General features: G+C 55.6%; 1 protein-coding gene across 2 annotated transcripts; it reads right to left on the minus strand.

Moving 5' to 3' along the window:
* Positions 1-576: 576 nt before the first annotated feature.
* ITGB4 (integrin subunit beta 4) lies at positions 577-26,225 on the minus strand. 2 transcript variants are annotated; one of them, XM_051635075.1, is made up of 41 exons: positions 26,075-26,225; positions 22,992-23,083; positions 22,765-22,847; positions 22,135-22,236; positions 21,683-21,887; positions 21,190-21,286; positions 20,592-20,763; positions 19,665-19,928; positions 19,167-19,256; positions 18,880-19,002; positions 18,572-18,739; positions 18,202-18,278; positions 17,835-18,046; positions 17,138-17,241; positions 16,871-16,969; positions 16,074-16,200; positions 15,810-15,929; positions 15,237-15,343; positions 14,679-14,712; positions 14,061-14,249; positions 13,408-13,511; positions 12,936-12,994; positions 12,294-12,317; positions 11,990-12,138; positions 11,730-11,909; positions 11,021-11,169; positions 10,469-10,673; positions 9,395-9,555; positions 8,845-9,025; positions 8,526-8,663; positions 7,805-7,987; positions 7,499-7,630; positions 6,299-6,502; positions 5,197-5,370; positions 4,734-4,907; positions 3,649-3,798; positions 3,320-3,508; positions 2,893-3,048; positions 2,274-2,438; positions 1,733-1,849; positions 577-1,394 (listed from the first exon to the last, which is right to left on the minus strand). In XM_051635075.1, the coding sequence occupies exons 1-41, from the start codon at positions 26,077-26,079 to the stop codon at positions 1,252-1,254; spliced, it is 5,607 nt and encodes a 1,868-aa protein (XP_051491035.1). In that variant the 5' UTR covers positions 26,080-26,225; the 3' UTR covers positions 577-1,251. The 2 variants fall into 2 exon arrangements, with proteins under 2 accessions (XP_051491035.1, XP_051491034.1); XM_051635074.1 differs by lacking the exon at positions 26,075-26,225 and having other exon boundaries at positions 22,992-23,094.
* Positions 26,226-26,912: the final 687 nt, after the last annotated feature.

Raw genomic sequence — 26,912 nt, forward strand, 5'->3', positions numbered from 1 at the left:
CCAGGCTTGCTCTTCCCAGGCTTGCTCTTCCCAGGCTTGCTCTTCCCTGCTGTTCACAGAGAGATCACAGGTTCATTTATGGATGTTGCCGTTGGGCAAAAGGGCTTTTCAAAGATAGCCAACAAATTCTGTCCCAAAATCTCATGCTTTCCACATCAGCCATGTAAGAAATCCCAGGCACTGTTCCCATCTCTGGGCACCGCTGCCTGGGCCATCCTTATCCCTCACCTCCAGGCAGCTCCCAAACCCTTCCATGCTGGTGGGTGCTGGGCAGGGAGCAGGTCTGGTCACTTGCAACCTTCTGCTGGAGTCTATCAGGCCCAAGGCAGAGCCAGCAACAGGCGTTCCACAAGGTTTGGTGGCTTTTGGATCAAGCCCTGAACTAGTTTCTTCCAGTTAATCACATTTCTCAGCAGCCACACTCTCATTGCAGCCTCCACATTCAGCACAGATCTCATCCACCTCCATTTTTTTTAAATAATAAAATACATTTATATTAATATATATATATACTGTGAAAACTGTACAATTTTTTTTATGCAAAAAAAATAAAAACAATGCATCAGGGGCCATCAGGAGTCATGCCATACAAATGGAAAGCTATACTTTGCTATCGTGGTACCAAATGTCAGCAGCAAAGGACAGACACAAAAAGGTGCAGTAAGAAAGCACAGGTTACCCCAAGCCCCACCTGGCAGCTCTTGTATGAAAAAAAAAAAAAACCCCAAACAGAACAAAATAACCATTTCCAGGGGACAGGCAGGTTTGCCAGAGAGCCTGGAGCAATGAGGGAAATGGTGACCCCCTGTAAATCAGGGTAACACCAGCTGGGATCCTCTCAAAACTGAGGACCTGAGAAGAAATCATTCTGTTCTGTTTATCTGGGGAGGCTGGAGCCATCAAGACACCTGGATTTTGGTAGGTGTGTTGGGATGGATGGGCACTGAGGAATGGTATTGGAGCGAGTGGTGATTGTTCATGCAAGATGTTCCTGTGGACTCTGCAGAATCGAGTCCCTGCAGAGCAGGACAGGCTGAACAAGCCCTTAAGGATGAGCCCACACCTGGTGACCCAACCGTGCCAGAACTTTGAGTGTGCTGGGCTCCAAAGGAGATGTCCAGAGCTTGAAGTGCCTTGGAGGATCTCTGCCCACACAGGGCAGCAGTGTCTGCCTGAAGGACCCTTGGTTCATTCCACAAAGTCCTGCCACCTGCACAAGAACGTCCCTCCGGGGGACAAGCCTGCCCTGGCTCAGGCCTCGTAGAACTGCCTCTCCATCTGTTTGGTGAGGGTCCCACTGGACATCACGGTCCGGCTCACAAACTCCTTGGTGACCTGTTTGGTGAGGGTGCTGCTGGCGCTCTCCACTCGCTGGGTTGTCATGAGCATGCCATCTGCAACCAGAAGATCAGTGGTCAGGACACCCTGCTGGGTACAGGGAATAGGATCTGCTCTACCTGATGAATCCTGGCAGGGATTTCTCCTTAAATACCACTTTCACTGAGGGAAACCCTCCTTGAAAGTTCCCTCTGTGAGTGGGCAGCATGTGGGGAAACGACTGCAAATGCCTCTGGGGCAGAGCAGGGACACAGTGCAGGAAAGAGCCTGGTCCTCTCCATCAATCCCACCTGATGGACCCTCCCTTCCTGCCTTTGACAAGGGAAGAGACCTCTAGGCAAGCAGAGCTGTCCTTTGCTTTCTGAGGGTTTCAAAGCAGACAGCGAGACCCTACCTGTGAAGTGGGGATCCAGAGAGGAATGGCTGATGCTGGTTTTGGTGGTGTATTCGGTGGGGAAGTTGTACACTTCTTCTCTCATGTACTGCTGTCCTCCATACTGGGAGAAGGTGCCTGGGGAGAAGGAAAAGGGACGAGTCAGCCAGGAAACAACCAGGAGCTTCCAACCCCTCAACCCTGAACAGTGAGCACCAACAGTCATCTCAGGAGGTTTCTCTTGCTGACACCAGAGCCAGGTTTAGGAGGAAATGGGAAAGCAGGGAAGGTCTTACACCTGTGCAGTGTAAGAAGGTATCTCCAGGTACCGTGTCCCTAAGAGAGAAATTTAATGATAAATTCAACACTTGCAGGTTGTCATGATCCTCCCTCATTTGGTGCATCAGGACAGTGCTCACAGGGCACAGCACTGTCTTCATGGAAGACAATGTTTCCATGTCCTTCCCAGCAAATGGAGTCACCATCAGAGCTGGAAAGGGACTCCAAGAATTGTGTTCCCTGTCCTGCGAGGTTTCTTGTCCACAAAGACATGGTTCTGTACCTCCATCCTGAGATTCGATGGTGATGATGCCTTCTCTCTCTGGTCCAAAGCCTTGGGTGGTCTTGGCCTGCACTTTGAACTTGTATGGGACATTCTCACTCAGGTGGGGCACAGTCAGGGTCGTTTCTGGATTGTCTCCTTCGACATAGATATTCCTGGGCTCCCCTAATCCACAATGACATACCAGTGGTGAAGACAGACAGGAGTAACAGTCCCTCCAAACACAAGCCCCCCAACTCTGGCTGCTCTCTTGGCTTTCCCTGAGCTTTATGCCACCCACAGACGGCCTGATTGCCCCCAGGTCTCCTGAGGGTTAAGACAAGCCTACTTCAGTAGTGGTGATCCTCAAGCAACCTCCACTGGCTTTGGGCTGTAATAAGCTACAAGTCCTCCCTCTGCCCACCACATCTGTTACACCACACCATGCAATGACATGAAGTGTCAGGGCCCAGCAGCTCCCAGGCCTGGAATCAGCCTCATGTCCCCTCTTTTTCTGCATCCATGGAAGCAGAAAATTTTGTTGCTGATCCCAGCAAAGACACAGCAATTTGCTGCCTTTGCTGGGGGTATATCTTGTGGTCTACACAGGGAAATGAGCTTCCACAGCCTGATGCCCTACCTCCTCCATGCAGCATCTCACAGGTGATCATGTAGCCCAAGATGGACCCATTGGGCTTGCGGGGTCTCTCCCAGCTGAGCTGCAGGGAGTCAGGGCTGAGGGCAGTGAAAACCAGTGGTCCTGGAGCACTGGGTGTGCTCAGCGTGAAGGGTGAACCTGCAGGGGCACGAGCAAGAGGTCAGAAATGCAGAAGGTGGTGAGGAGGAGCCTGGGAGGGATCTGCACACAGCATCTATAAAACGAGCTGGAAGGTCTCAGCTATCCAGACAACTGGCAGAAGGGAAGTGCATGGGGAAGAAGGTCCTATTTGTAAACAAAAAGAAGGAGAGCTCAGGATGTGTAAGAGGGGAGAAAACAGCAAGGCCAGCACTGCAGACAGCAGCAGAGACATCAGTGCCATCCTTCTCCTGTTCCCCACCCACCTCACCTGGCACAGGGCTGAGCGGGCTCTGCGGGTCCACCTGGGACTCAATGGTGATGACTCCTTCCCTCTCAGGGCCCCAGCCTTCCTCACTCTGTGCCTTCACCTTGAAGATGTAGGAGTGGTTGGGCAGCAGGTCCTCCACCACCACCGAGTTCTGGCTGGGGTTGGGGATGGTGAGTCGGTGCACTTCTCCTGGGACACACGGGGAAGGGGGACATCAGGGCAGGGTCACCCAGAGCCAGTTGCCCAGGAGAAGACCCAGACCAGAATCTCCACCACCAGAAACTCCCACCACCAACTGCCTGGTGGGCACCAGCTGCCTGTTCACTGACCTCCGTTGAGGAGCTGGTACTGCACGCTGTAGCCCTGCACCTCCTTCTCACAGTGGGGCTCCTGCCAGCTCACCTTCAGGGAGGTGGGTCCCAGGGCGGAGAACACCAGGCGTGTGGGGGTGTCAGGAATGCCCAGTGGTAGCCTGGAGTCTGAGGCAAAAAGGGAACATCAGGGTGGAAATCTGGGAACTGGGGGCTAAGGGATCTAGGGGAGAGGAGGGAGCGGCACACGCAAGCGTGGGATGGTCCCGAAGGTCCGGGGAGAACGTGGTGAGATGTCATCTCTGCAAGCTGTCCTGTCATGAGAGGGGCTGGCTCTGCACACCCAGAGGGATGTCTCATGGCCTTGGGGTGCCAACCTTGAGTAGGACAAGTCAAGGTAAGCTTCACATTCCTGTGGTAGAGAGACCAGAGGAGAGGCCTGGGATGCTGGGTGAGGTTCTCCTTGCTCACCCCAAAGCACCCTGTCTGGTCTACAAGAAGCTTCACAGACATCTTCAGATGTAGCTCAGTTAAGACTAGCCCTAGTCTACAGGTAAAGCAGCCCAACACCTCCAGGGACTGTTCAATGGGCTGGGACCAGGACTGGGTGCTGTAGCTCTCCCCCCCAACTCATCCCACTGGGACACAAGGCCCATGGCGAGCACAGCAGCATCCCAGGTGGCACCCAGGGACTGGAGCCCCTCATTGACACAGGCTTTGGCCAAGGAGCTTGCAGAGGGACATCTCATACGGAGCACACGTTCCCCCCAAAAGTTCTCCAAAGGCCTGTGGGGTAAAGCTGAGAACAAGCTTGTTAGGAATGAGGAGGTTGGGGACAATGAGCTGATCAACTCGTTAGAGCACACTGGCAGTGGTGGTGAGTGTTAATCAGCCCGGGTGGGTTGAAACTCAGCTGAAGTCACCTGCAAATGGAAAGGTGGTGAGATGGAGGCACAGGCCAGGTCAGGAGGAAGATCAGTGCTGTGCACAGCAAGCCATGGAGTGAGAGTTTGGGATGAGCAGATGGCAACAGCTCATGGACAGCCGGTGGTTTGGCTGTGATGGGATGTGTGGCTGGGAGCAGACACTGGACAAAGCTGTACCTATGTACTTGCTCATCCCTGCGGACCCATCAGGCATGATTATAGAGTCCCGAAAGCCAGTGCTGGGGTAGTAACCCTTCACCTTTACCCTGCTCCTGAAACCCACATCCCAGCGCTGTGGGATTGTCCTCCCAGCATCTTCATGGATGGGAGGGAGGAGTCTCCCTGGGGAATCTACAGAAGCAGTGCAAGAGAAAGAGAGAAAAACACCATTGGAGACTTCGGAGCAGGTTCAGCCCAGGGGCTGGCTCCTGCAGAAATGACTTTTTAAGGCTCAGATTTGAAGAGCCTTTTTTAACAACCTTCTGTCAGTGCCACCTGATGTACACACGTGGAGCTGAAAGGCAAACATGCAGCTAGACAGAATAATAAGAGGACACACGTGCTCTTCCTGGAGTGCATGGGTCTGAAGAGACTCATGGGAGCGGAAGGGAAGGACAGGTCCCATCACCACAGAACTCACCATGCCCCATCAGCATCGTGGAGTAGTCTCTTGTCAGCGAGGAGCTCCCCATCACCCTGTGCTCCTGCTGCATGTGTTGGCTCAGCTGGTGGTAGCTGGTGTTTGTTGTCCTGGTCAGTGTCCCACTGGCACTGCCAGGGAAGGAGAAGTCCACCCGGCCATTCAGCAAGTGCTCTGTGAAAGAGGACACACCGTGAGGAACATGGCTGTGGACAGGTCTGCTGCTCCCATTTCCATGGGGAGGAAGCAGGAGGCATCATGTGGCATCCTGCCTTGGCTGCATCCCGGCTTCAGCCACTCTGGAAGGTTGTTCTGGAGCACTACATCTAGAACAAGCCACAATGACCCAACACAATGACAGGGAAACAAACAGGTAAACGGAGACTTTGTCCTACACCCAGAACCAGAGACACTCATGGTGCCCAAGGTAACTCCAGACCTCGGCCTCCCTGGGGCACTGCTTTGTGGTTCTTGCCATGTTCTCTCACATCTCTCCTTAGATGCAAGCACAGGTTTAGAATTTCAGATTAAGAGGAAAAAGGAAAAACAAAAGGAAAAACAAAAAGCCCTTTATGGAGGTGGTTTCTCCAAATCTCACTCTGGATCCCATTTCAGCTGGATCTGAAAGGCAAACTCTGCTCCATTGTCCTGGTCCTTGACAAACCCCCATCCCTTCCCAGCAGGCCGGGGGAGATCAGCTATCCATAAGAGAGTGATTTCTGTTTAAGAGTCCAACAGATCTGCCCCAGAAGCTCAGGGCACTTAACTAAGATGAGGAGCTGCCCTTGAAGGTGGCCACTTAGCACATCTCATCTGAGTTTACACCTGCCTCAAAGGTCCAGCCTTTTGTAGAAGCAACTTGCTAGCAGGCTCCCAAGTCCATGCCGAGATGGGGGTTACCTTGACACTCTTGTGAGATGACACACCAGGACAAGGTTTTGGAGCAAGTTACAGCACTTGAAGAGCACATCATGCCAACACGAGGACGGGGACAGAAGGGGAGGGAAGGGGACACAAACTGGGGCAGACCCCAGCTGCCAGCCCCTCGGCTCAGAGCAGGATGAGACAGGACACTCAGTGCTGTAACAAAGCTGTCCTTCACCTGCTTGGGGCCGGGGTGTCCCACTCCTCCTCCTCAGGCTGCCAGTAGGCACGTCGCTGTCCTCCTCATGGAGGAGACCCTCGGTGTCCGAGGAGAAGCGGCTGCTGCCAGAGAGGCGGGGAATGGTTTCAGGTGGGAGCCTCCAGGTGATGCGGCGAAGATCCAAGTCTTCTCCCAGCAACTGCACATATTTCCACCTGGAGACTTTTGGGACAAGGCAAGCACTGGTGTTGGCACGATCTGGAGGGGACAGAGTGGGCTACCCACTGCTTTTGTGCTGCTTGCTGGGGAGGGGAAGGGGCAGGCACCAGTGGCAGCGATGCCCGTTCACAGCCTGTCTGGCCAAGTGCTGGCTGATGAGTTCAGGAGGTGCGACCATCATGTGACTGGTAGCTGGAGGATGGTGGGAACATGACATGCATGGGGTTCTTCAACCCCAGGGCAGTTTTCCAGCCCTGTGTCCATCACAACAAAAGGTGAGAGTCAAAGTCCCACCACCCTATCACGAAGAGTCTGCAACAATTGTTCTCTGCTCAGGAGAGGTTTCCTCACTTCTTGATGCATGCTCAGGATGGTTGAACTCTTGGTGTTCCCATTACCTTGCTCTCTGAAAGGACCAGGGACTCACTCCATACCCTGAAGAACCGCCCCCAGAAAAGACCATAGAGATCCTACTGACAAGCCTCATCATGGCCCAGCTTCCCCTTGTTTCCCCAGTACAAAACAAGGGAGCTAACCTCATCCAGAGAAGGAATGGATGGAGGAAGAGATGACAGTGCCCTCCCAGCACTTGGCAAGTTCCCTCCTGTTCGCTTGGCCAAGACCCTGAGCATCCAATGGACTCAGAGGTCTGTGCCTTGACTGTTTTTTTGCTGACAGTAACTCTTGTGGTCTGGCCAAATGGCAACAGGAAGGGAAGATGAGCAGGGAGGGCCATGAAAAGCTCCTCTCCCACCCCATGCTGAGATGCCTCTTTGCCTCATGGCTAAGACAAGGCAGCACCGCCCTTAGTAATGTTGTGACTAGTCAAGTGTTCCCATGAATGCAGCTACTTTTGGAAAAGCTGATCTCCACCATCTCCATGACTTGGTTCTCCCCACCTCTGTGAGGAGGAAAGGAGCAGGGAAGCTCCCTGTTGAAAGCTGCTGTTAAGGAAAACGAACGTTCAAAGTGACCTTTGCAGAGCTCAGAGCGACGTACCCGAGTCATCGGAGACGCTGGGACGTTTGCTGCCGGCTGGAGAGCGAAGCACGTCTGTGCTGTACATCAGGTAGCTGTCGTAGTCCTCACCTCCCTCTGCATCAATGATGGGGACGTCGGGGATGATGGGGACTGGAGGTGGAAAGTGCCATCAGACATACAGCTCAAAGTCACGCAAGGTTTCCCATACTCCACCATTCGCTGAGCGGGTGGGATGTGGAGAAGCATCTGGGGTGATGCTGGGGAGCACCCCCAGCCCTGCTCCTGCCCCCCGCTGCTCCCCACCCAGGCAGGGCAGGAACTCACTGGACATTGGGCGCTTGGGCTGGGTAGCAAGGTTGATAGTGGCTTCTCTCTCAGGTCCCCATCCAGCACCATTTCTGGCCTTCACCATGTAGCGGTAGGGCTGGGACTCCCGCAGGTTTTCTATCAGCACCATGCGCTTCTTTGGGTCTTCAACCAGCACCTTCTTCACTGGGCCAATGGGTACTGAAAAGAGAGATCCGCCTATCACCCACGGGGTCATGAGACACAGAGGACCCTACAGCACCCCACCCTTGGCCAACAGGCTGGCTGAGGTTTGGTGTCAGGACACAGCCTGGATCTGGGACAAGGAGCAGCAGCTATTTGGGCTGCTCATGACAGGCATGACATCCCAGACTGAATGCTGAAGTCAACCTACAGCAGAGGTCTCCTGTTGCTGGTGCATCACCCAATTGCATCTTCCTGGCACCCTGACCCTGGGTCTAGACTTATGAACCAAGTTTTTAAGATGAAAAACAACCCAAAACACTATGGAAGTGGATGGGAACAGAAAGCCCTCAGGCTTTGCAAGATCAAATCCTGAGTGGTGGTTTTTCTGTACTCCTTCCATCAAAAAATGACCCCTCCAGATCCCAGTTTTCACAAGAAAAGTGCTTGGAGCCATTCTGGTTCTGCTGCTGCTTGGGACCAGCCCAACCAGTGGAAAGCGTCCTCCAGTCCCCCAGCCTGGCTGGACTGCCTGGGTCAGAAGATGAATTCTTACTGTTGTCCTCGTTGACAAGTCCATAACTGACTTCATAGGCTGTGATCTCCCCGTTGGTTTCTGCAGGCTCAGCCCAGCTCAGCTGTGTCACGGTGGAGGACACGACATTGAAAGCCAAGCGGCCGGGCTCGCTGGGGACTGGAAAGGCAAGAGCACAGGTCACCAGGAGCCAGTGGACACAGATGCCCAGGGCTCCCTGGATGACAGCTGGGTTGCAGTGGGAGCTGCTCAGTGCTAGCCCACAAGACCATCAGAAGGTCAGGGCTGGAGACACCAACTTGCTCCCACAGGACGGGAAGCGAAGTGCGGGGTCACTCACCATCCTCAAGCGTGCGGCAGCGGGTGACGTCCGAGTAAACCCCTTCCCCCATGGCATTGTAGGCACAGACTTGCATCTCGTAGTCGCAGAAGGGGTAGAGGTTACTCAGCTCTGCTGATGGTGCTTTGACATCAATGAGATGGGCTTCTGACTCGGGGTCCCCTTGGATCCAGTATTTCACCTGGAAAAGCCAGAGCAAGCCACGATTCCTTTCGATCCTCACCGTAACGGGTGAGAAAATCCTCATCTCTCCCTGGATCTGCTCTGAGCAAGCCAGGGTGTTGTGCTGCCCCTCTGAAGTGCTAGGCCAGAACAGTCTGGGCAGTTCGTGGTGAGTGGTGGAAAGGGAGATAAACCCACCAGGAACCTTTCCTGCAAATCCCACATCCACCCAGCCAGTTTTTCTCAAGATGGAGGGGCCATAGAGGAGGTGAATTTGCTCCCAACTTTTGGCTGTCTTCTCCCCATCCCTTTGGCACAAATGACCATGTGTGTGAAAAAGCCCCAGGATGGGCCCCACACCCTCCCCTGGGACTCACTCACCCCTTACCTTGTACCCCAGAGGTTTTCCTGGTGGAGGAAACCAGCTGAAGTGGATCTCCCTGGAGCTGAGAGCATGGGCACTGGGATTAAGTGGGGCACTCAGGCGGCCTTTGGGGGACTGAGGGACCTGGCTCAGGCCAGTCATCGAGGGGACACCATCCACCACCTCTGCAGACATGAGAAAGAAAGGTCACATCAGTGCTGGTCCCCAGCATGGAAGGAAAAGAAAGAAGTGTGACCCTATCCAGCACTGTCCTGCCATCCCCAAGGAGCCTCTCAAAGCTGGGGTATGTCACCAGCCTAAGGAAGGGAAACTGAGGCACTTGGTGCTGACATTCTCCAAAGCCACACAACAAGCTGGCCTGAGAGTTGGGCTCACATTCCACAAGTCCTGCATCTCCTGCTGCTTCTCACAGGCTGTCCAGGTAGGAAGAAAAGACCACCTTCTTGCCCCTGAAGATCTTTATCTGTCTGAATGTGTTTAATAATGTTTCAACATCTTGACCAGTTGCCCTGTGCAGCCATGAGAGAAGACAGAGATGGCAGAGCCTTCTCAAGTCACCCAGTTGCTTCTCCCAGAAAACCACCAAGTCCAGCCAAGAGGTCACTGGAGCCTCTCCAGCCCCGGTGCCTGCCACGGAAGTGGTTCTGGTTGGTCCAGTGACAAGGGACTTTCTTGTACCTCCAATATTCATATGTGATAAATACCTTTATGTAATCGACCCGCTTGATGACAACACTTACAGTTTTGCTTGCCCACCCACAGGAACCACGAAGCACAGCTCATGGCAAATCCCACCTCTCCCATATTTTTTATAGCTTTTTATTCAAACCCCCAGGGAAAAGGAACGAAAAATCCACTTGGTTTCCTCGAGCGAGGTAGATGATCCATCATCTTCTTCCCACTCACTGTCTATACCCACTAATGCCTCTAGAGGGAAGCCCAAATCTACCAACCGGAGCTGGAGGAACCTCCTCATTGCCTGGTTTTGGGTGAGGAGCAGGGCTGGAGCTCTGAGCACCACCTCGGGGACCCCACACCCCCTGCCCCACGCCCCACCGCCCGGCTGCCAGCCCCTACCTGGGTCAGCGATGGTCACCGTGGTCTGGGGGTATCGCCCGATCTTGGCGCCGTACTTGGGGTGGAGGAGGTCGATGGCAAACTGCTTGAGCTGGCTGTTGTGGAGCAGGGTATCTATTTCTGTCAGCTCCAGCAAGGGGATCTGCACCTCCTTTCGGGTCTCCCCGGGCTGGAAGACCAGGTCACCTTCTGTGAAGATGTAGTCCTGGAGGAGATGGAAGAGGTGTGAGATTATAGCCCACAGCATCTCCACGAGAAGGTTCCCAGAGAACTTCCCCTTCTCTCCCAATTAATCCCAACTTATCCCCCAGTACCCACAGCTGGTACCCTCTGCCTCAGGTACAGGCAGCCTCTCAGGTCCCCAAGGCACGTGCAGCAAGGGGTGGAGGACAATGTCTGCCCTTGTGCTAACCTCAAGCCCCGGGTCTCCCCTCTCCCAACCAACATCCCCTTTGAGCCTCATCAACTGCTGTCCTGCAGCCCCAGGGTCAGTTCCTTCCCAGTCCTCTGCCCACCCACGCCTGCCTGCCAAGGCCAGAGCATCCTCCTTACCCTGCCATCCTTGGCAGTGAGATCCCGGGTCCTGTAGGTGACCTGGGATTTCCCATTGTCTATGATCTCCCGGAGGACAGGGATCTTGGCCAGCTTGTCAAAGCGGCTGTGGGAATAGGCTGGCTGCAGGAAGGTGATGAGGCTGCTGGCTGGAAGGAGCAGGAGAGAAGGAACATGTAGAGTCAATACATGAAGGGTCACATTACAGACAGGCAGGTGTCCTCCCTGAACAGAGCTCCTACCACCCTTGGCTGTGAACCCTGTGTGAGGTATTACTGGAGATTTTACCACTCCTGACTTGTGCCCCCTGCTCAGAACAACCAGATGGGAAGTGGATGCAAAGTGCTGGGGACATTCCCCTGCCCCAAGCACAACAGAACAGCAAAGAGGTTTTACTTTACTCCAGCAACCTATGAGCTGGGGCAGCAGAGGATCAGCCCTGGATCTGCCATGGAATTGGTAGCATCTAATGGGCAACTATTTGTGTCTCTGTCACTAGGGATGATGGCCTTTGTTTGGATGCTTTAAAAGATGCTTCAGTTTTAGACCCGGGTGACAAGATAGGAGTCACCAAACAAGTCTCTGGCCTGTGATCTGGGGGAGCTCAGACACACAGGTTGCACCTTCCCTAGAAACCACATGAGTCCACCTGGACATGGGACACAAGCACAAATGCCCTTCAACTCATGCCATAGTCACAGCCCTTCACCTTGTTCCTTGATGATGGTGATGTTGACAAGTCTGCGTCCAATCTCAGCAATGCCAGCAGGGACATCAATGGCCTCCACCTGCAGCTGCTTCTCATCATCATCCTCCTCCCTGATGAAGAGTGGCACACGGACATCCACCAGCTCCACGTCCTCTTGGAACTCCACCATTCCATGAGCATCTGGGGGAAGGGGCAATGGTGAGAGGTGGGAAATGCCCCTCCTGCCCAGTCAGGAGGCAGCGCTGGGCCCTGCTCCCTACCTTGGTCTGAGGTCACAGTGTAATAACCTGGTGAAACCTTCAGGTCATTGAAAACCTCGTGGGAAACGTGTTTTTCCATCACTTTGATGATCTCAGGCTTGGCTGAGCGAGGGGCAGTGAGAACTGTGTCCACAATGGTGTGGTCCTGCCTGTGAGCAGGGAGAAGAGCAAGGTGGGAAAGAGCTGAGGCCGGGGGAGCTCATCACACAGAGCAGCTGGAGGGGCTGGGGATTGTGGGGGGCATCCAGTCACCCACACGTGTGTGTACAAAGCAGCCCAAGAGAGGCCTGCAAGTTCCTCTTACCTTTTCCCAGAATTGGGCTGTAACCTGAGGGGAGGAAAAAAAAAAAACAAATCAGGTTGACTAACACATTTGGGGAGACAAAGTCCTGGGTGAATCACAACCCTGTGCAGGTCTGAGCAGTGGCAGCTGCCCTGGGGGGACAGCCCATCCTATAGAGCCCAAGGGCCCATCACATGTTCCCTCCTGCCTGGCTGCTCCCTCCAGCCTTGGGTTTCCAAATGCAATGAGGAACGTGCCCAGGGGAGAGATCACATCTGGTCAGAGCTGTGGGGAGGGGGTAACACTCCCTGCTCCTCACTGGCACCCCCAGACTCCTCTGTCCTGCACCAGGATCTCGTGACTCTGCCCAGGGCTGAAACATTTGAAGTCAATGGGAATTTTTCCATTGAGCACCAAGATTTGTCTGTAGGAGCCTGAGCTTCCAAGCCAAATGCAGCTGAGACCACCTGCATGGCTGGGTGGACCCTGCTCTGCAGTCCTGGGTGAGGGAAGCACCACCCCAGGCTTGTGCCAGTGATGTCTCACAGACCACATTCCCTCCCAGCCTTCCAGATGTCACACTCCAGCCCCCTGGTCCCCTCCCTCATCAGGAGGGCCCTGGGGGAACCCTGCTCCACAGGAGGTCTCTCCCCAGTGACTCACCTGAACTTGGTCTGCTGGAGCTTGTGGCAGCCAGGGATGTGCTTGAAAACATCATTCAGCTGCAAAGGAGCAAGAGGGACTTTCACAACAGGTCCCCTGCTGAACAGGGACGTGTTCAGAGAGCAGACACTGCTCCGCTGCCAGCAAACACGAGAGCCTTCTGGCCACCCCTGGGTCCTCCCCCTGCCAAACCAGGCAGAGACCACCACAGGGTCTTTCCCCAGGACACAGCAAGAGGCTGCCAACTGAAGCCAAACAGGAGCTTCAGAGCACGTGGCTGAAGCAAACCTCAGATCTCATCAGCGTGAGGCTTTGGCACAACTGTGACCTTAAAAGTTGTGCTTTTTTTCAGAAGGAGGAAAAATGGCTTACTTCCTTTCAAGAGGATCACAAGGGAGGGATGCTCTCCCTTCCCCCACAAGGTGCCTGTCCCCCACTCCCACCCAAAGCCCCCTGGTGCCCGGGTTCCTACATTCTCCTCCACTTCCTTGCGCAGCTGCTCGCACTCCCGGCTGTCCAGCTTCACCAGGTTCTGCGTGAAAAGCCGGGTCAGCCTCAGGGAAAGGCCGTAGGGAACTGGGAAGAGAAATTCCCAAGTCAAACTCCTCCTTTCTTGGTCACAGAAACAACCCAGCCAAAAGCTGGAAGCGTGGGGACACCCGTGATGCTCGGGGTTCAGCTGCTGTATCACTGGCACCCAAACCCCACAGCAGCAGCAGAGAAAGCCCTCTGAGATCTGGAGGGCTAACTGGGAAGCTCTCTGCCAGATCCAGCAGAGGAAACAGTGTCCAGTGGTGGCTCTGGACTGATGAGGCAGAGAAATCAAGGCTGTGTCACTGAGCTAATGAGACCAAGACACACCCAGGGTACACCCACCACCCAGCCAGGCTGTCAGGAGGTCTCCAAGGTCACCACCTGTCCTGCTACAAGGCTGGATGCAGGAATGAGCTGCTCAGCTTCCCCCAGCATGGATGCAGGTAAAGGAACAACCCCCCCCCCCCCTTGCAATTGGGCTTGGAAGTAACTCCGTGGCTGCTGGAGCTGGGGGCCATCACCAAGGGTTGGTGTCATTTATGGCACCTGCAGCACCCCCTCCATGCCCTGCTCCTCAGCAGTGGCACTTACTGAGATCTTTGGGGCTGGTGGCAGCGAGGGAGGTGAAGCCCTGCTTGTGAACGTTGTTGTTGATCTTCCAGCGAACTGTGTCCCGACCCTTGAGGGACCCGGTGCGGACCATGGGGGTGTCCAGGTGGTCAGAGGACATGAGGCTCTGGCGAAGCATGTAGTGGTCCTCCTTGAAGCCAACGGTGCGACCTGCAGAACCAGGGACAGGGTGGGCAAACTGGGATGAGGCCAGCCAACAACTTCCAAACACCAGAGACTCTCTTCTGGGGAATCTTCAGGGCTTCCACCACAGGAAGGGTGTTGGGATGTCAGGGATGGAGAGGATAAGAGGTGTCCATGAGTGGGGAAAGCACGTCACACCACCTTGGCGTGACAAAGGACACTGGTCAGGGGAGAACCAGCAGTAGGATTCCCAGTAGGACATATCAGGGTGTGGGACAGGGAGAAGCAGCAGTTCAAAGGCTCCTTGGCTCAGATGCTCTGCTTGGAGCTTTTCCTCTCATCCCCCTCCCCAGCCCAGAGAGAAGGAGAAGGGATGCTTATCCCAGCAGGTCCCTCCATTCTGGGACAGCAATGACCCCCACAGATCCCTCTCCCCCCAGTTCCAAGGGATAGTACCTCGTGCACAGCAGGGAAGCAGGGCCAGGCAAGCCTAGAAAACAAATGACCAGAGACACAATCACTTGGCAGCCAAGGGAAAAAAAGTCCCATCTCCACCTGGGAGGGTTCACACTGGCAGGGAGGGGTGGGCAGTGGGTGGATGGGGCTCTGGAAACTCATTTTAGCCAGATATTCCTGGGTGGGGGTGGATCCCACAGCAACTCATGTTGGCAACTGCAGAGGTGCTGGATACCACTGGGACCAGCCCCTGGCAATCTGGCCACAGAACCACAGAATCATTTTGGTTGGAAAAGACCTTCAAGATCATCAGGTCCAACCATTAACCCAGCACTGCCAAGTCCACCACTAAACCATGTCCCTCAGCACCATAACTCCACATCTTTTAAATACCTCCTGATTGCTCTCTACAGCTCCCTGAAAGGAGGTTGGAGAGAGGGGGGTTAGTCTCTTCTCCAAAGTCACAAGTGATAGAACATGCTGGAGGCTGGGTGGATTCTGGAAATCAGTCTTGGTTCTGGCCTTTACCTGTTCACCTCCCCAGGCTGGGGCACTCACCTTGCAGCAGGCACAGAACTTCCAGCAGAGCAGCAGCAGCAGCCCCAGGAGCAGGATGAGGAAGATGAGCAGAGGGATGAGCCAGAGGAAACTCCCGGGTGGACACTCTGTGGGCAACAGAAACGTCACTGCTGGGCACCAGCCCCTGTGTGGGGTGTGCTGGGAGGCAGGGCAGAGGGGAAAGGCTGGACCACAGCAATTTGAAGGATGGGGCAGCCCAGGTAAGCTCAGGGACTTTTCTTTTGGTGCTCACAATGAAAAAGGCAGTTCATGGAGAACTATTCCACATCTCCGGGATATCCAGCCATCCCAAGGGGCCATTCAGCACCTGGCATCAATCCCTGCCTGTGCTGGCAGGGAAAAGGAACCTATCTCCAAAGGTGCTGGTCTCTGAGGACGCTACACCCCACTCCTTGGTGCTCTTGTGACAGCCAGTGCCACCCACCCTTGCCAGGCAGGCAGGGAGGTGGTGCCTGCAGCTGACCCTGCCCAGGGGCACAGCAAACAGACAGAGGTGCTGTGGTCACTGCTGATCCAGACCCCAGGCTGCACATGCCCCAGGTCCCTGCTCACCTTTTTTCTTCTGCACATGGACAGTGGTGTTGGGGAGGACACTGGGGTCTCCCTCCAGGGTGTAGTGGTACGTGCAGTCATCGTCCTCATCCTGGAAGGAGCAGTACTCATTGGCCTCCTCTGCAGAGAGAGGGGGACATGGTCACAAAGTCATCAGGACCAGGAAAGCTTGAGGAGCAGCCCCACATGCACACACACACACGGGGCAGGACCCATGGAGGACACACCACACATATCTGCACCCAGCTGTGTTTCTCCTGGTACCTTTCTTCAGCTCTTCCACCATCTGGATCTGGAGGTGGCACTTGCTGCAGTTCCCTTGCATGTTGCCTGTTCCCCAGGCCTGGCAGCGGACGCAGTCCCGGATGCTCTCACACACAGCCTGGAAGCCCTGGGCAGGGAGGTGAGGTGGGATGGTCAGGGGAAAGCCCACGGGGAGACAGGCAGGACATCACCTCTGAAAGGCAGAGCTGGAGAGGCAACACTGCGTCCTCACCCTGGCACCAGGGCAAGGCCAAACAGAGCCAAAGCAGTCACAGAGAACAAGGAGCTAATGAAGAATTTATCCATCCAACACAGGTGGCTCCAAAATCTCTTGCACCAACATCCTGCATTTAGGCAGCAATTAGGGGTTTAGGTGGTCTTTCCAAAATGTGACCAAGCTACTTTCTCCACGCCCACTGTGGGGTTAGTCTGTGTTTGTCAATGGGGAAACTGAGGCACTAGACCATTACATGCTTTTTTTCCAGTCTTGAGGCAAAGCAGAACAAGCTAGGAGCTGAGCCTGGAGCCTCTGCCCTTTACCAGGGTGAAGACAGACACAGAGACATCCAACAGCTGCTGCTGGGGAACTGGAGGACAAAGGAAGGCTGGGGCTCCAAAACAACTCCCACACCAGACCTTTCCTGGCCACCAAAGGCAGCATGGGCAACACCAACCCCTGCTCAGGATTTTGCTCCTGACTGAGATGTGCCTTCATCCCTGCTTTGCTCTCCTTCCCTGAAGGCTCTGTGTGGGAAGGAGAAGTGACAAACCCAGAGGGAGCCCAGGCTGAGCCTCACCAGGGAGTAGCTGATTTCACAGGTGGAGCTGGTGTAGAGCGAAGCCTTGTCACAGATGCACCTGCCACACTCACACCTCCCGTGGTTGTTGCAAATGCCCTGGGAAAGGAGAGGGTGACAGTTGGCATCCCAGAGCAAGGAGCAGCATCCATCGTAAGCACCAGGAGTCAGCAAGGTGCCAGCTCCCGGGGAGCTTGGGGTGTCGGGGCCATTTTCTGGAGCCCTGCCTGGTCTGGTGGTTCCTCACGCAGGCAGGGCAGGACCTACCCCTCTGCTGTCGATGCAGGTGTCGTTGCTGGTGGGACATTCACAGCCCGGGCCCTCCCAGCCGCTCTGGCACACGCAGGCACCCTCGGAGCAGCGGCCGCGATCTGCCGCGGGAGAGAAGGGGTGACCCCGGGAACGGCCCTGCCTGCAGCTCTGCTGCCTTCTCTGGGGTGCACGGGGGCTGGGAACAGCCTCCACAGCTTCCTCCCTGCACCTTCACAAGGGCAGGGTCCCCACAGCCCAGCACTGGATGCTCAACCAGCCTGTGCCTTCTGCAACTACCTGAAAGGAGGTTGTAGTGAGGGGGGTTTTGGTCTCTTCTCACTAGTAACTAGCGATAGGATGAGAGGAAATGGATTCACATTATGCCAGAGAGGTCTAGGCTGGATGTCAGGAAAAACTTCTTCACAGAAAGGGGTTATTAAGCACTGGAACGGGCTGCCCAGAGAAGTGGTGGAACCACCATCCCCAGAGGTGTTTAAAAACCATACAGGTCCAGTGCTTGGGGCCACGGTTTAGCAGCAGGCTGGTGGAGCTGGGTGAGCAGAGCTAGGTTCAAGGTTGGACTGGATGATCTCACAGGTCTTTTCCAACCTGAACGAGTCTGTGCCAGTGCCACCCCCACCCAGGGACACCCCCTGCCCGTGCCACCAGGCCCGGCAGAGCCCGCGGCAGGGGGTGCTGGGGCTGCTCTCACCGTTGCAGAGGAAGCCGGAGGTGCGCGGGCACTGCAGGACGTCGAACTGGCAGAAGGCGCCGTCGAAGCGCTGGGCCAGCTCCTCGGGGTAGCACTGGCACTTCCCACACAGGCACTCGCCCCGGCCCGAGCACGGCTCCGTGTCCCCGGGGCGGATGCAGGCTTCTTTGTTGGGGGAAGATTCTGGGGAGCAGTCACACGTGTCCCCTCTCCTGGTTGAGGAAGAGACAGTGCTGAGAGAGGCGGGAGCAGAGCGCAGGGCAGCAGGGTCCTGGGCAAGATGCCCAGGGCATGAGTGGGTGTCACTGTGGGTCCTCAGGCCCAGCAGGAGTCCTGGGAGAGGTACGGAGCTGGACAAAGGCCTTACCAGCCCGGATGGCAGATGCACTGTCCACAAACGAAGTCCCCGTGGAAGCTGCACTTGGGTGAGCTAAACTCTTGTTGCTGTAAGAGGAGAGCGAAGATGCGCTGCTGAACAGGCTCAGCTGCCCTCACAACCATCTCAGGAATCAGAAAGGCAGACCCTAGGGGCAAAGTTTTGCCCACAAGACCGAGCTCTGCCACAGGACAACATGCCCAGCTTGGTACAGGCTGTCAAGAAGATCTCCTTGGCCAGGCTGAGCCTCCACGGAGCAGCAGTGAGGGGTGGAGCAAGACCCCCACACGCCAGCCAGCGTGTTCCCACCCCACGCTGGCCAGGAGGAGGACACCTCTCTGCAACACACACCCCCACGTACCTGTTCACAAGGACACACATCACAGATGACAGAGGTGGTGACTTGGAGGCTGTCACTCAGGGAGGTGGGTTTCACGTGGATAACCCCCTGCCGGTCCCTCTCGGGGAGGCTGCAGACGTGCTGCCCACCAACGTACTCCAGCGCCTTCACATGCATGTTGAACCTGCCCTGGGAGGAAGAGACACATGGCAGGGGTGAACCAGCTCTGCTGGACCACAGCTTGGCCAGACTGACCCAGGGGGAAGGAGGGATGCAGTGGAGGGCTCAGCCCCTCACACACACACACACCTTCCCTCCAGAGCACCTACCACTTTCCCACGGCTGATGTGGAAGGAGCCAGATTCTGTCTTTTCATACATCGAGGAGGTGAACTCTGTCTTCATGGCTTTGGGGACAAAGTCAGCCCGGATGTCCATCTTGGAGTGGATGCGCTGGGTGGCAGAAGATAACCACAGCACTGATTTTCAGCAGCACACCTGGGACCACCCCACGGCCTGCCCCAGAGGGGCCACATCCCACCTCCTCTCCTGGGCAGAAGGTGTTCACCCTCTGCCTTCCCAGGGGGGGAAAGTGAAGCCCCAGAGAGGACCGTTACCTTAAAGGCTGTGTCGAGCAGGTCCACAATGTTGGAAGAGTCCTCCTGGAGCACCCCAATCTCAGAGATGGGGAAATACTTGTGCAGCTTCTGCAGAGACAGGAGCCCCCTGAGCCAAGGCCTTGAGAAACCTCCTCTAGCAATGAAGTGGGCTCTGCTTTGAGCAGAGCTTGGACTGGAGACCTCCAAAGGTCCCTTCCACCCCAAATTACTCTCCAGCTCTGTGTCCCCACTGCTTCACAAGAAACAGACACCAACACAGGGAGACCTCTAGGATCCCAGATTCCTGCACCCAATAATACACCCTGAGACCTCCTACAACCCAGGGTAGCCCCCCAACACACTGTGGCATCATTCCTAAGTATCAAGATGTTGGTTTAGCACTTGGGGACAAGAGATGGGAGAGCGCTCTCTCCTCAGAGCCAAGCTGCAGGCAGAGGAGCAATGGTCCTGGAGGAAAAGCGAGCCCACGTGGCACCACCACCATGGTCTCCTCACCTCGTAGTAGCTGTAGGAGTGGTTGGTGACAGCAAAGATGGGGATGATGTTGTGTTGGCCCAATAGGCGCACCAGGGTGGGCACCGAAGGGTAGTCCTGCTTGGTGTCATACACGTAGGTGCCATCAGCATCCAGGTGACACTGCTCATCATTTCTTGCCAGGATCCCTGCCAGGACGTTGGTACCATCAGCTTCATAGTGAAAGGCAGATTCAGTGGAGAACACAAGCAGGTGAGTGCTGTCCTTCCTCCAGCCAATCTTATCCTACAGCCATGGAGAGGAAGAAGGGACCTTTATCTTGGTGCCCCCCAAACCACTGCACTTGCAGCCCTGGCAGGAGCTGAAACCCAAGGGATAAGGCACCACCTCCACTTGGCAGCAAACACCAGCCAGGTGGCCCCAGGGAATCCCAGCCAGCAGGTCTCTGCTTCCCCCCCCCACACACACCCCCAGTGCTCAGGGTGTCTCCCAGCAGCTGGGTGCCAGGCACATCCATGTGCAGGGGGCAAAGCCCACGCTTTCCTGGACGTGTTGGGAGCTGCACTCATCCCTCAGCCAAGTGGCCAAGCCCAAATGGGCTGTTTTCCAGGGAGCAGTTTCATCCCCCTGGGCATGAGGGGGGCAGAGCAGGAGCACAGGCAGGGTGCCCCGCCAGCAGCGCCTGTGCTGGGGGATCAGACACCAGGGATACACACACTGATGGTCTAAGACCTAGGAAAAACTGGGAATACAAAACAACCTGGCACCAGGAAAGTGCAGCTGGGAGGGCAGGAACTGACTGTAGCTGAACGCCTGCCCTGGGCTCCCTGTTTGGCTGATCAGCTGCCCAAAATGCTGCTCTTTTGCTCACCACCCAGAATCAAGAAAATCCACTCATTGAAAGCAGAGCCCTGCCCAGCTGGCTCCTGCATCCCAGGTCACCTTCACCTTGCACACAGCTGTCTGCAGGATGGCATCAAAGCCGCCCTCAGGGGCATCCAGGTTGCCCGAGATGCGTTCCTTCCTGAGCTCCTGGCTGAAGTGGTTGATGTTGCTGGTCAGACGGATGATGTTCTTGAAGGAGAAGGGGGAGTCAGCATTGTTCCAGGGCTCACGCAGCCTAGGAGAGAACAGGAGAGCAGGGTGGGGGTTTTTTGAGGGGGGCCCAGGAGCAAAGGGATACTTGGATGCAAGGAGAGGAAGCTTGAGGAGTCCCTCAAGGGGAGATGTGAAGTTGAGGTGGCAAGCTGTCAGCACTGAGAGGTAGGAGGGATAAGGGCAGAGATGGAGGAGAGGACAAGATGTGTGATCTGTCGTGGCAGAGAGAGGAAGGTCTGAACATGGAGGAGGATGCTGCTGGCTCCAGCACCGTGCTACAGCAAGACCCAAGCACAGGGTGGGGAGGCCAGGGGAGACATTCACAGCCAAGGGATGGGGATGGATGGAGGTTCTCGCAGTGCAGTGAAGGTCAGGAAAGCCACAGAGAGACAGAAGGCACCTGCCCTCCCCTCTGCTCCCATCCCAGGAACCCATTGGCCTCACTCACTTCTCGGGTCTCATGTCTGTCTGAGGGGATGAAACTTTGTCCACAAACTTGCCAAATCCTATGGTGTAATCAGAGGTCAAGTTCTGCAGGAACTCAGCTGGGAAGAGAGGAAGGGAGGGAGGAAGAGACACATGAATAAAGAGATGTCTGTGAGGTCGCTGCTCCAGGGAAAGAAGTCCTTTCCTAGCTATCTTTCTTTGAGGGTCAGGTCTTAGATTAGACTCTCAAACTGTCTATTTTTAAGCAATTTGTGCTTGGGGCTTGTCTTTTTTTGGGGTAGAAAAAGCACAGGTGATGAACCCTGCAGGGCCAGGAGAGACATCCCCCCACCAAGCTGCACAAAGCAGCAAGAATGAGGAACTGATTCAACCTGACACCTCTCAGCCCTTTGCCAGCTGTGTCCCTTTCTCTGGGGCTGGCAGAGAACTCACAGGAGGAGTTGCTGCTGGCCTTCATCAGGCTGACTCCCCTCTTTTCCAAATTCTGGTCTCACCTAGGTTTTGGCCCATGCTTTTGAGGTTGTCCAGATCATCAGACATAGAGTAGGAGAAATCCATGAGGATGTAGAGGTCCACAGGGCTCTCCAAGGGCTGGAAGACATCCATGTCAAAGCTCATCTCCTCCCCAGCTCGCAGTCGCATGAACATGCTCTGGGGGGACACCTGAGTCCTCTTCAGGGATGTGTCAATACTGAAATTCTGTGAAGAAAGAGCAACTTGTAGGGACTCCACCTGCTGCACGGATGCAACAAGGAGGAGGCAAGGAGCAGGGAGGTATGTGGGAAGTGAAAAGGCAGGGATGATCACTCTCCCTTCCCTCATATGCACAGCTGGATATGGGGGCAGCCTCCTCTGTGTCCGTGTGTGCCCAGCTGGGAACCTCCTCCAGAGGAATGGTGGGACCCCTAAGGAGAAGCTGAGCAAGGGCTGTGTCCCCAGTACCCACCTGCTGGGTCCTCATCTCACCCCTGGTGTAGACGATGCTGCCCTCCCCGCAGCCGTAGCGCAGCAAGTTCTCCCGCAGGTTGCAACGAGGCTCTTTAAAGGTCTGCCAAGGGGGCAAGGACAACATGACAACCACAGAAAGCAGCAAATCCTCCATGCAAGGAGGAAAGGCACCAGTCAGGTCCCCTGCTGAGACATTTAGCAGGCCTTTGGGAGCAGGAGGAGGGCAGAGAGGTGACACCGAAGAGCCAATGTCTCCCGGCATCAGGGAAACGTGACCACCAGCAAATTACTGGGTTGTTTGGGATAAGACTCTCCCTCCATCCTTTGCACACACTGTTTCAGATCTGGGACACTGGCATTTTTCTGATAAACCCCTGTATCCCTGAAAATTTGCCTGGATTCCCCTTCCTCCACATGTGTCTGTCCCAAAGGAAACCCATGTTTTGGTGCTTCCCACCCAGACCAGCTCTTTGCAGGGAAAAACTGGAGCCAGGAGCACCTTCTTGGCCATGCCAGCACAAAGCTGACCCTGCTCTTGGGTCCCTCTCCCAGCTTTCACTGGGGATGGTGGGATCCCTCCATCAGCAGGGCAGGAAGCAGAGACCTGGGCTCCCCTGCAGGGTCTCACCTCATCAGTGCAGAAGGAGCAGTCCTTGTCCACTCGGATGCACTCGGTGCAGCTCTTTGCTCGGGACAGCACACAGGGGTTATCTACCAGGAAAGATCAGGGCATCAGGAATGGAGAAAACCCAGGGAGCCATGGGAAAGGCTGATCCCATTCCTGGGGCAGCTGGTGGAGGTTTTGCATAGATGGTTAGTGGAGACCACAGTCAGACCCATCCCAGCTGCACTCACTTTTGCTGCTTTGGCAGTGCCCAGTGGCACAGAGCAGGGACAGGAGGAGCAGCCCAACACATGCCTGGGGCAGAACATCCATCCTCTTCCTCCTGAAACACATGGACCACTACATTGCAGAGAGCTGAGAGATAGAAACAGTCCTGGAGATGATGAGGGCAGCTCCTGCCCTGCCTGGGCGGGACAGCCCTGCCTGCCCCAGGCAAGCTCTGATCTCAGCAGGGCAGGGCACAAAAGCAAAGCCAAGAGCGGCTTGTCCTTTGCCTGGGGAATCTGCCAAAGGCTCAAAGGCCCTGGAATGCCAGGGCAGGGCAGCTGCCATGACACAGCACCCCTGTGCCCTGGAGCTGGGGTGCCTGGATTGACAGCAGGGACAGCAGGGTCAGTGCCAGGAGCCAGAGCCCAGGCTGCTCCCAGCTGGAGCCCAGCACTGCCCACACCTGCAAGCACAGAGCAGCTCAAACTTTGCTTTTCCTGGCAGGTTAAGGAAAAAAAAAAGAGGGGAGGAAAACAAAGCAACTGCCTGCATCTCTCCCCCACAGCAAAACAGACCCCTCCCTGCCACCATTTCCTATCGCACTAAGAGTTTCCAGGATGGTCAAACCAACAACAAACAGAGGGTGAGGCCTGGGAAGTGCTGAACGTGGAGCTTTGGAGCTGTTGAATGAATTGGTGGTCTCAAGAGCCCAGCAGCTCCCCTCTGTCCTGCCCAGGGCAGCAGGACCCCTTGCATGGATCCAGAGACCAAATCCTCAACAGAGTGAACCATCTCACCCTGATGTGACTGAGAAGACTCAGTGGCACCCAAAAGCCAGTGCTTGGACATGGTCAACAAAAGAGACAAAGCTGGAGCTCGAGCTCCATGGCTGCTGTGCTGGAGGGTGGCTCTGACTCCAGCAGCCCCAGCACAGCAAGTGAGAGGGGTCAAGGCAAAAGATTTGGTATAAAAATAATTTAAAAGGATCTCCTTTCTGGAAAATGCAAGTGTGAAATGTAAGATGCAAATAGATTGTTTTATAGCTTCTTGCTGCATGAGCCCTGACTCTAAAGAATTGAAAAGAATGTGAAAACCACTTAAAACAGGGAAGGAAAATGGAAATAGTTCTGTGCAGTGAAGACAACTGAGTTCCCAGGGGAACATCCAGCACACAGACCAGTCAACACTAATGGCCTGACCTGAGACCCAGGGAAACCCGTAGAAAGACCCTCTCTGGCATCAAGTGTTGGATCCCACTGTATCCTGCATTGGCCACTGAAGCCAATGGAATTGCATGAAGCTGAGCACTCAGAGAAATCATTGCAGCATAGACTTGAACCCACACAGCATCAACCCCAGGAGACATCTCCTTCAGTGTCCACACTTTGTTCTCCATGAGAGTGATTGATATGCAGATAAGGCAGGACAAGACATGGATGTCTCATCTTGTCAGCTGTGCTCAGAGGGATTTATCACAGAATAGTTTGGGTTAGAAGGGACCTTAAAGATCATCTAGTTCCAACACCCTGCATGGGCAGGAACACCTCCCAGTAGATCAATCAGGTTGCTCAGAGCCTCATCCAACCTGGCCTTGAACACTTCCAGGGCGGGGGCATCTGACTGCTCTCATGTCTTTTTAAGTGCCAAGATCAAAGGCCATAAAACTCAGCCTGATATTTGATGCCCTGTTGCCCTGTGAGTTGCCAACCTCCAAGGGGAGGGCAGCTGCCAGCAGGCAGGGTGCTGGTGGCACAGAGCATCACTGCTGCCACTGGCAGCAGGAACACAGCCCATAATATCTGTGCTGCACAAACTTCTGCCCTGCTCCAGAACTTGGAAACTGATCAAGCCAGACCCCCAGAAAAAGACCAAAATCTTGAGCTGCAAATCAAAGAGTCGCTTAAACAGGAAATTGTATTTGTCTTCGGTTGTGTTTGTCTGCCCCGTCCATTCCCCCTCTCTCTCCAGGTGTCTCTGCAGCCAGGAGGCTCCACACCAGTGTCCCCGTTTGCTGTTTCCAGCAAGGAGGATCTTGGCTCCCAGGTCTGTGCTCCAGATCCCAGATACAGCCCTTGGCCTCCTGCAGCGAAGGACCAAGCTCAGGGGGACCCAGCCCCGGGACCCCCAGGGAGCTGCCAGGAGCCGGGGAGAGGCCGGCACTTCCCGGTGCCGGTGGCCGCGGTACCGGCTCCTCCCTCTGCCCCCCGGGAATCCCGAGGGACAGGCAGGAAGGTGTCAGGACTCTCCTGCAGGGCTGCCCGAATGCCAACAAAGCCCCGGGACCCCCCCCGTCCCCCCTCCAGCACGCTACTCCAGGCACACTTCCTGCTCCTGTGATCCCCAAGACACTTTTCCTCTCCCTCCCCTCCACGGGTGCTCCTCACTCCCCTTTTCCCCCACCTGTCGGCTCCCTCGCACTGGTCCTTCCGCCCGTTTCCCTAATTCCCATCCATTTCAGATCCACCACGTCGCAAATCCCCAACACGTGCAGGTCAGCAAAGCCCACCCTGAACCCCCACTGCCCCCTGGCATTTATTTTCCTGCGGGAACACCCCCCGGCAGGGGCTGCAGGCAGCCACCCCTTCTGCACAACAACCTCCGGGGGTTCAGCAGGTCGGAGAGACCCACATCCCAGCCGACCTCGTGCTGTTCCACCCGTGAAAAGTGTTCCCTGGGTCCAAGGCACAACCACCTTTTCTCCCTGGAAGCGGGGGGGTCGCAGAGGGCACCCTTAGCTACCTGCCACGAAGGATCCCGCAGGGCTGGGCACTGCCTGCCCACTCTGCATGGCCCCACCTCCAGGCCACAGCCCCCCACTCAAATACCTTCAGAGACAAAACCCACCCCGTGCAGCCCTGACAAGCTCTGCTCTGTCACCAGCGTCACCCTCCCCAGTCAGCAGACGGGCACAAGACTCTGCCCAACAGCCAAAACCAGATGAAAAAGGGGGGAACAAGCAGGCAGGGACCTGACCCCCCCACTCCCTGCCCTGCCCACCTGCTCCTGCGAGGAGCCCCCCACCTTCTTGCACCCCCCTGCTTAATCAACGCAGTGAAATTCAAGCAAGCTGGAGGCTAAAGAGCACAGATGAATTAATTCCACAAACCTCATTAGCGCTGGGTCTGACTCACTGTCCAAATCCTCTGCTGCAGCCTGAACAACAGGCACCCACACACCAAGCCAAGAAATTCCTCCGAAGGCAGAGGGGAACGTGCTGCTTCGCTGCCACCTCTTGATTCCCAGCCTTGGCCTTTGCTTTTCTGGTTTCTTTCTTGTTTTTTTTTTTCCTCTTTTTCTTTTCTGTTTTTTTTTCTTTTCTTTTTTTCTCCCCTCCCTCCTCTCTGTTTTCTGTCCCTTTTCTCTTTCCGGTTAAACGTCGACTTCCAGCCGGGCAGGGAGGGCAGGCAGCCGGGGATCCCACATACCTCCCTGCGGATTCCTGCACCCTCCCGTCGAGAACCGACTTTGTTTTCCCCCCTGCCTCGTTGTCCCGGAGCTGCCGCCTCTCCCTCCCGAGGGGCTGGCAGGGAGGAAAGGTGGGAACGGCGATAAAATGAGATTGGATCCCAGGTGAGGACAAGCTTTATCCCAGCTAGGGAGGGCGGAGAGAGTGCCCGTGACTCAGAGCCTGGCATTCCTCCCTCGCACACCTGGACGGGCAGCCCGGACCCTCCCTCCGCACAAGCAGCATCCAGCGGGAATGGGACGATCCCACGGGGGCAGAGCCCAGGGTGCTCCCCCAGCCCCCGCCCTGGGGGTTTCTCCACATTTCCCACTGGCACAAGCTGGATATGGGGTGTGATCCCTGGGTCTGCCCCGGGAGCTCCCGGCTGAAGTACCAGGGAAGCCCCTGCTGTGACCACGGCCACCCAACTGCAGTCCCCGGCTCATAAAGAGGATGGATCCACATCCCGCTATATCCAAGCACGCCAGCCCACTCCTCA

This window comes from Apus apus, chromosome 17, assembly GCF_020740795.1.
Source record: "Apus apus isolate bApuApu2 chromosome 17, bApuApu2.pri.cur, whole genome shotgun sequence".
NCBI lineage: Eukaryota > Metazoa > Chordata > Aves > Apodiformes > Apodidae > Apus > Apus apus.

Coding starts and splice junctions, on each gene's coding strand:
- ITGB4 (XM_051635074.1), bottom strand. CDS start 23,094: ATGTGTTTCAGGAGGAAGAGGATGGATGTTCTGCCCCAGGCATGTGTT. Junction 18,279..18,571: donor ATGTGTGTCCTTGTGAACAG/GTACGTGGGGGT, acceptor CTCCTCTTACAG/CAACAAGAGTTTAGCTCACC. Junction 10,674..11,020: donor TCACTGCCAAGGATGGCAGG/GTAAGGAGGATG, acceptor CATCTCCTCCAG/GACTACATCTTCACAGAAGG.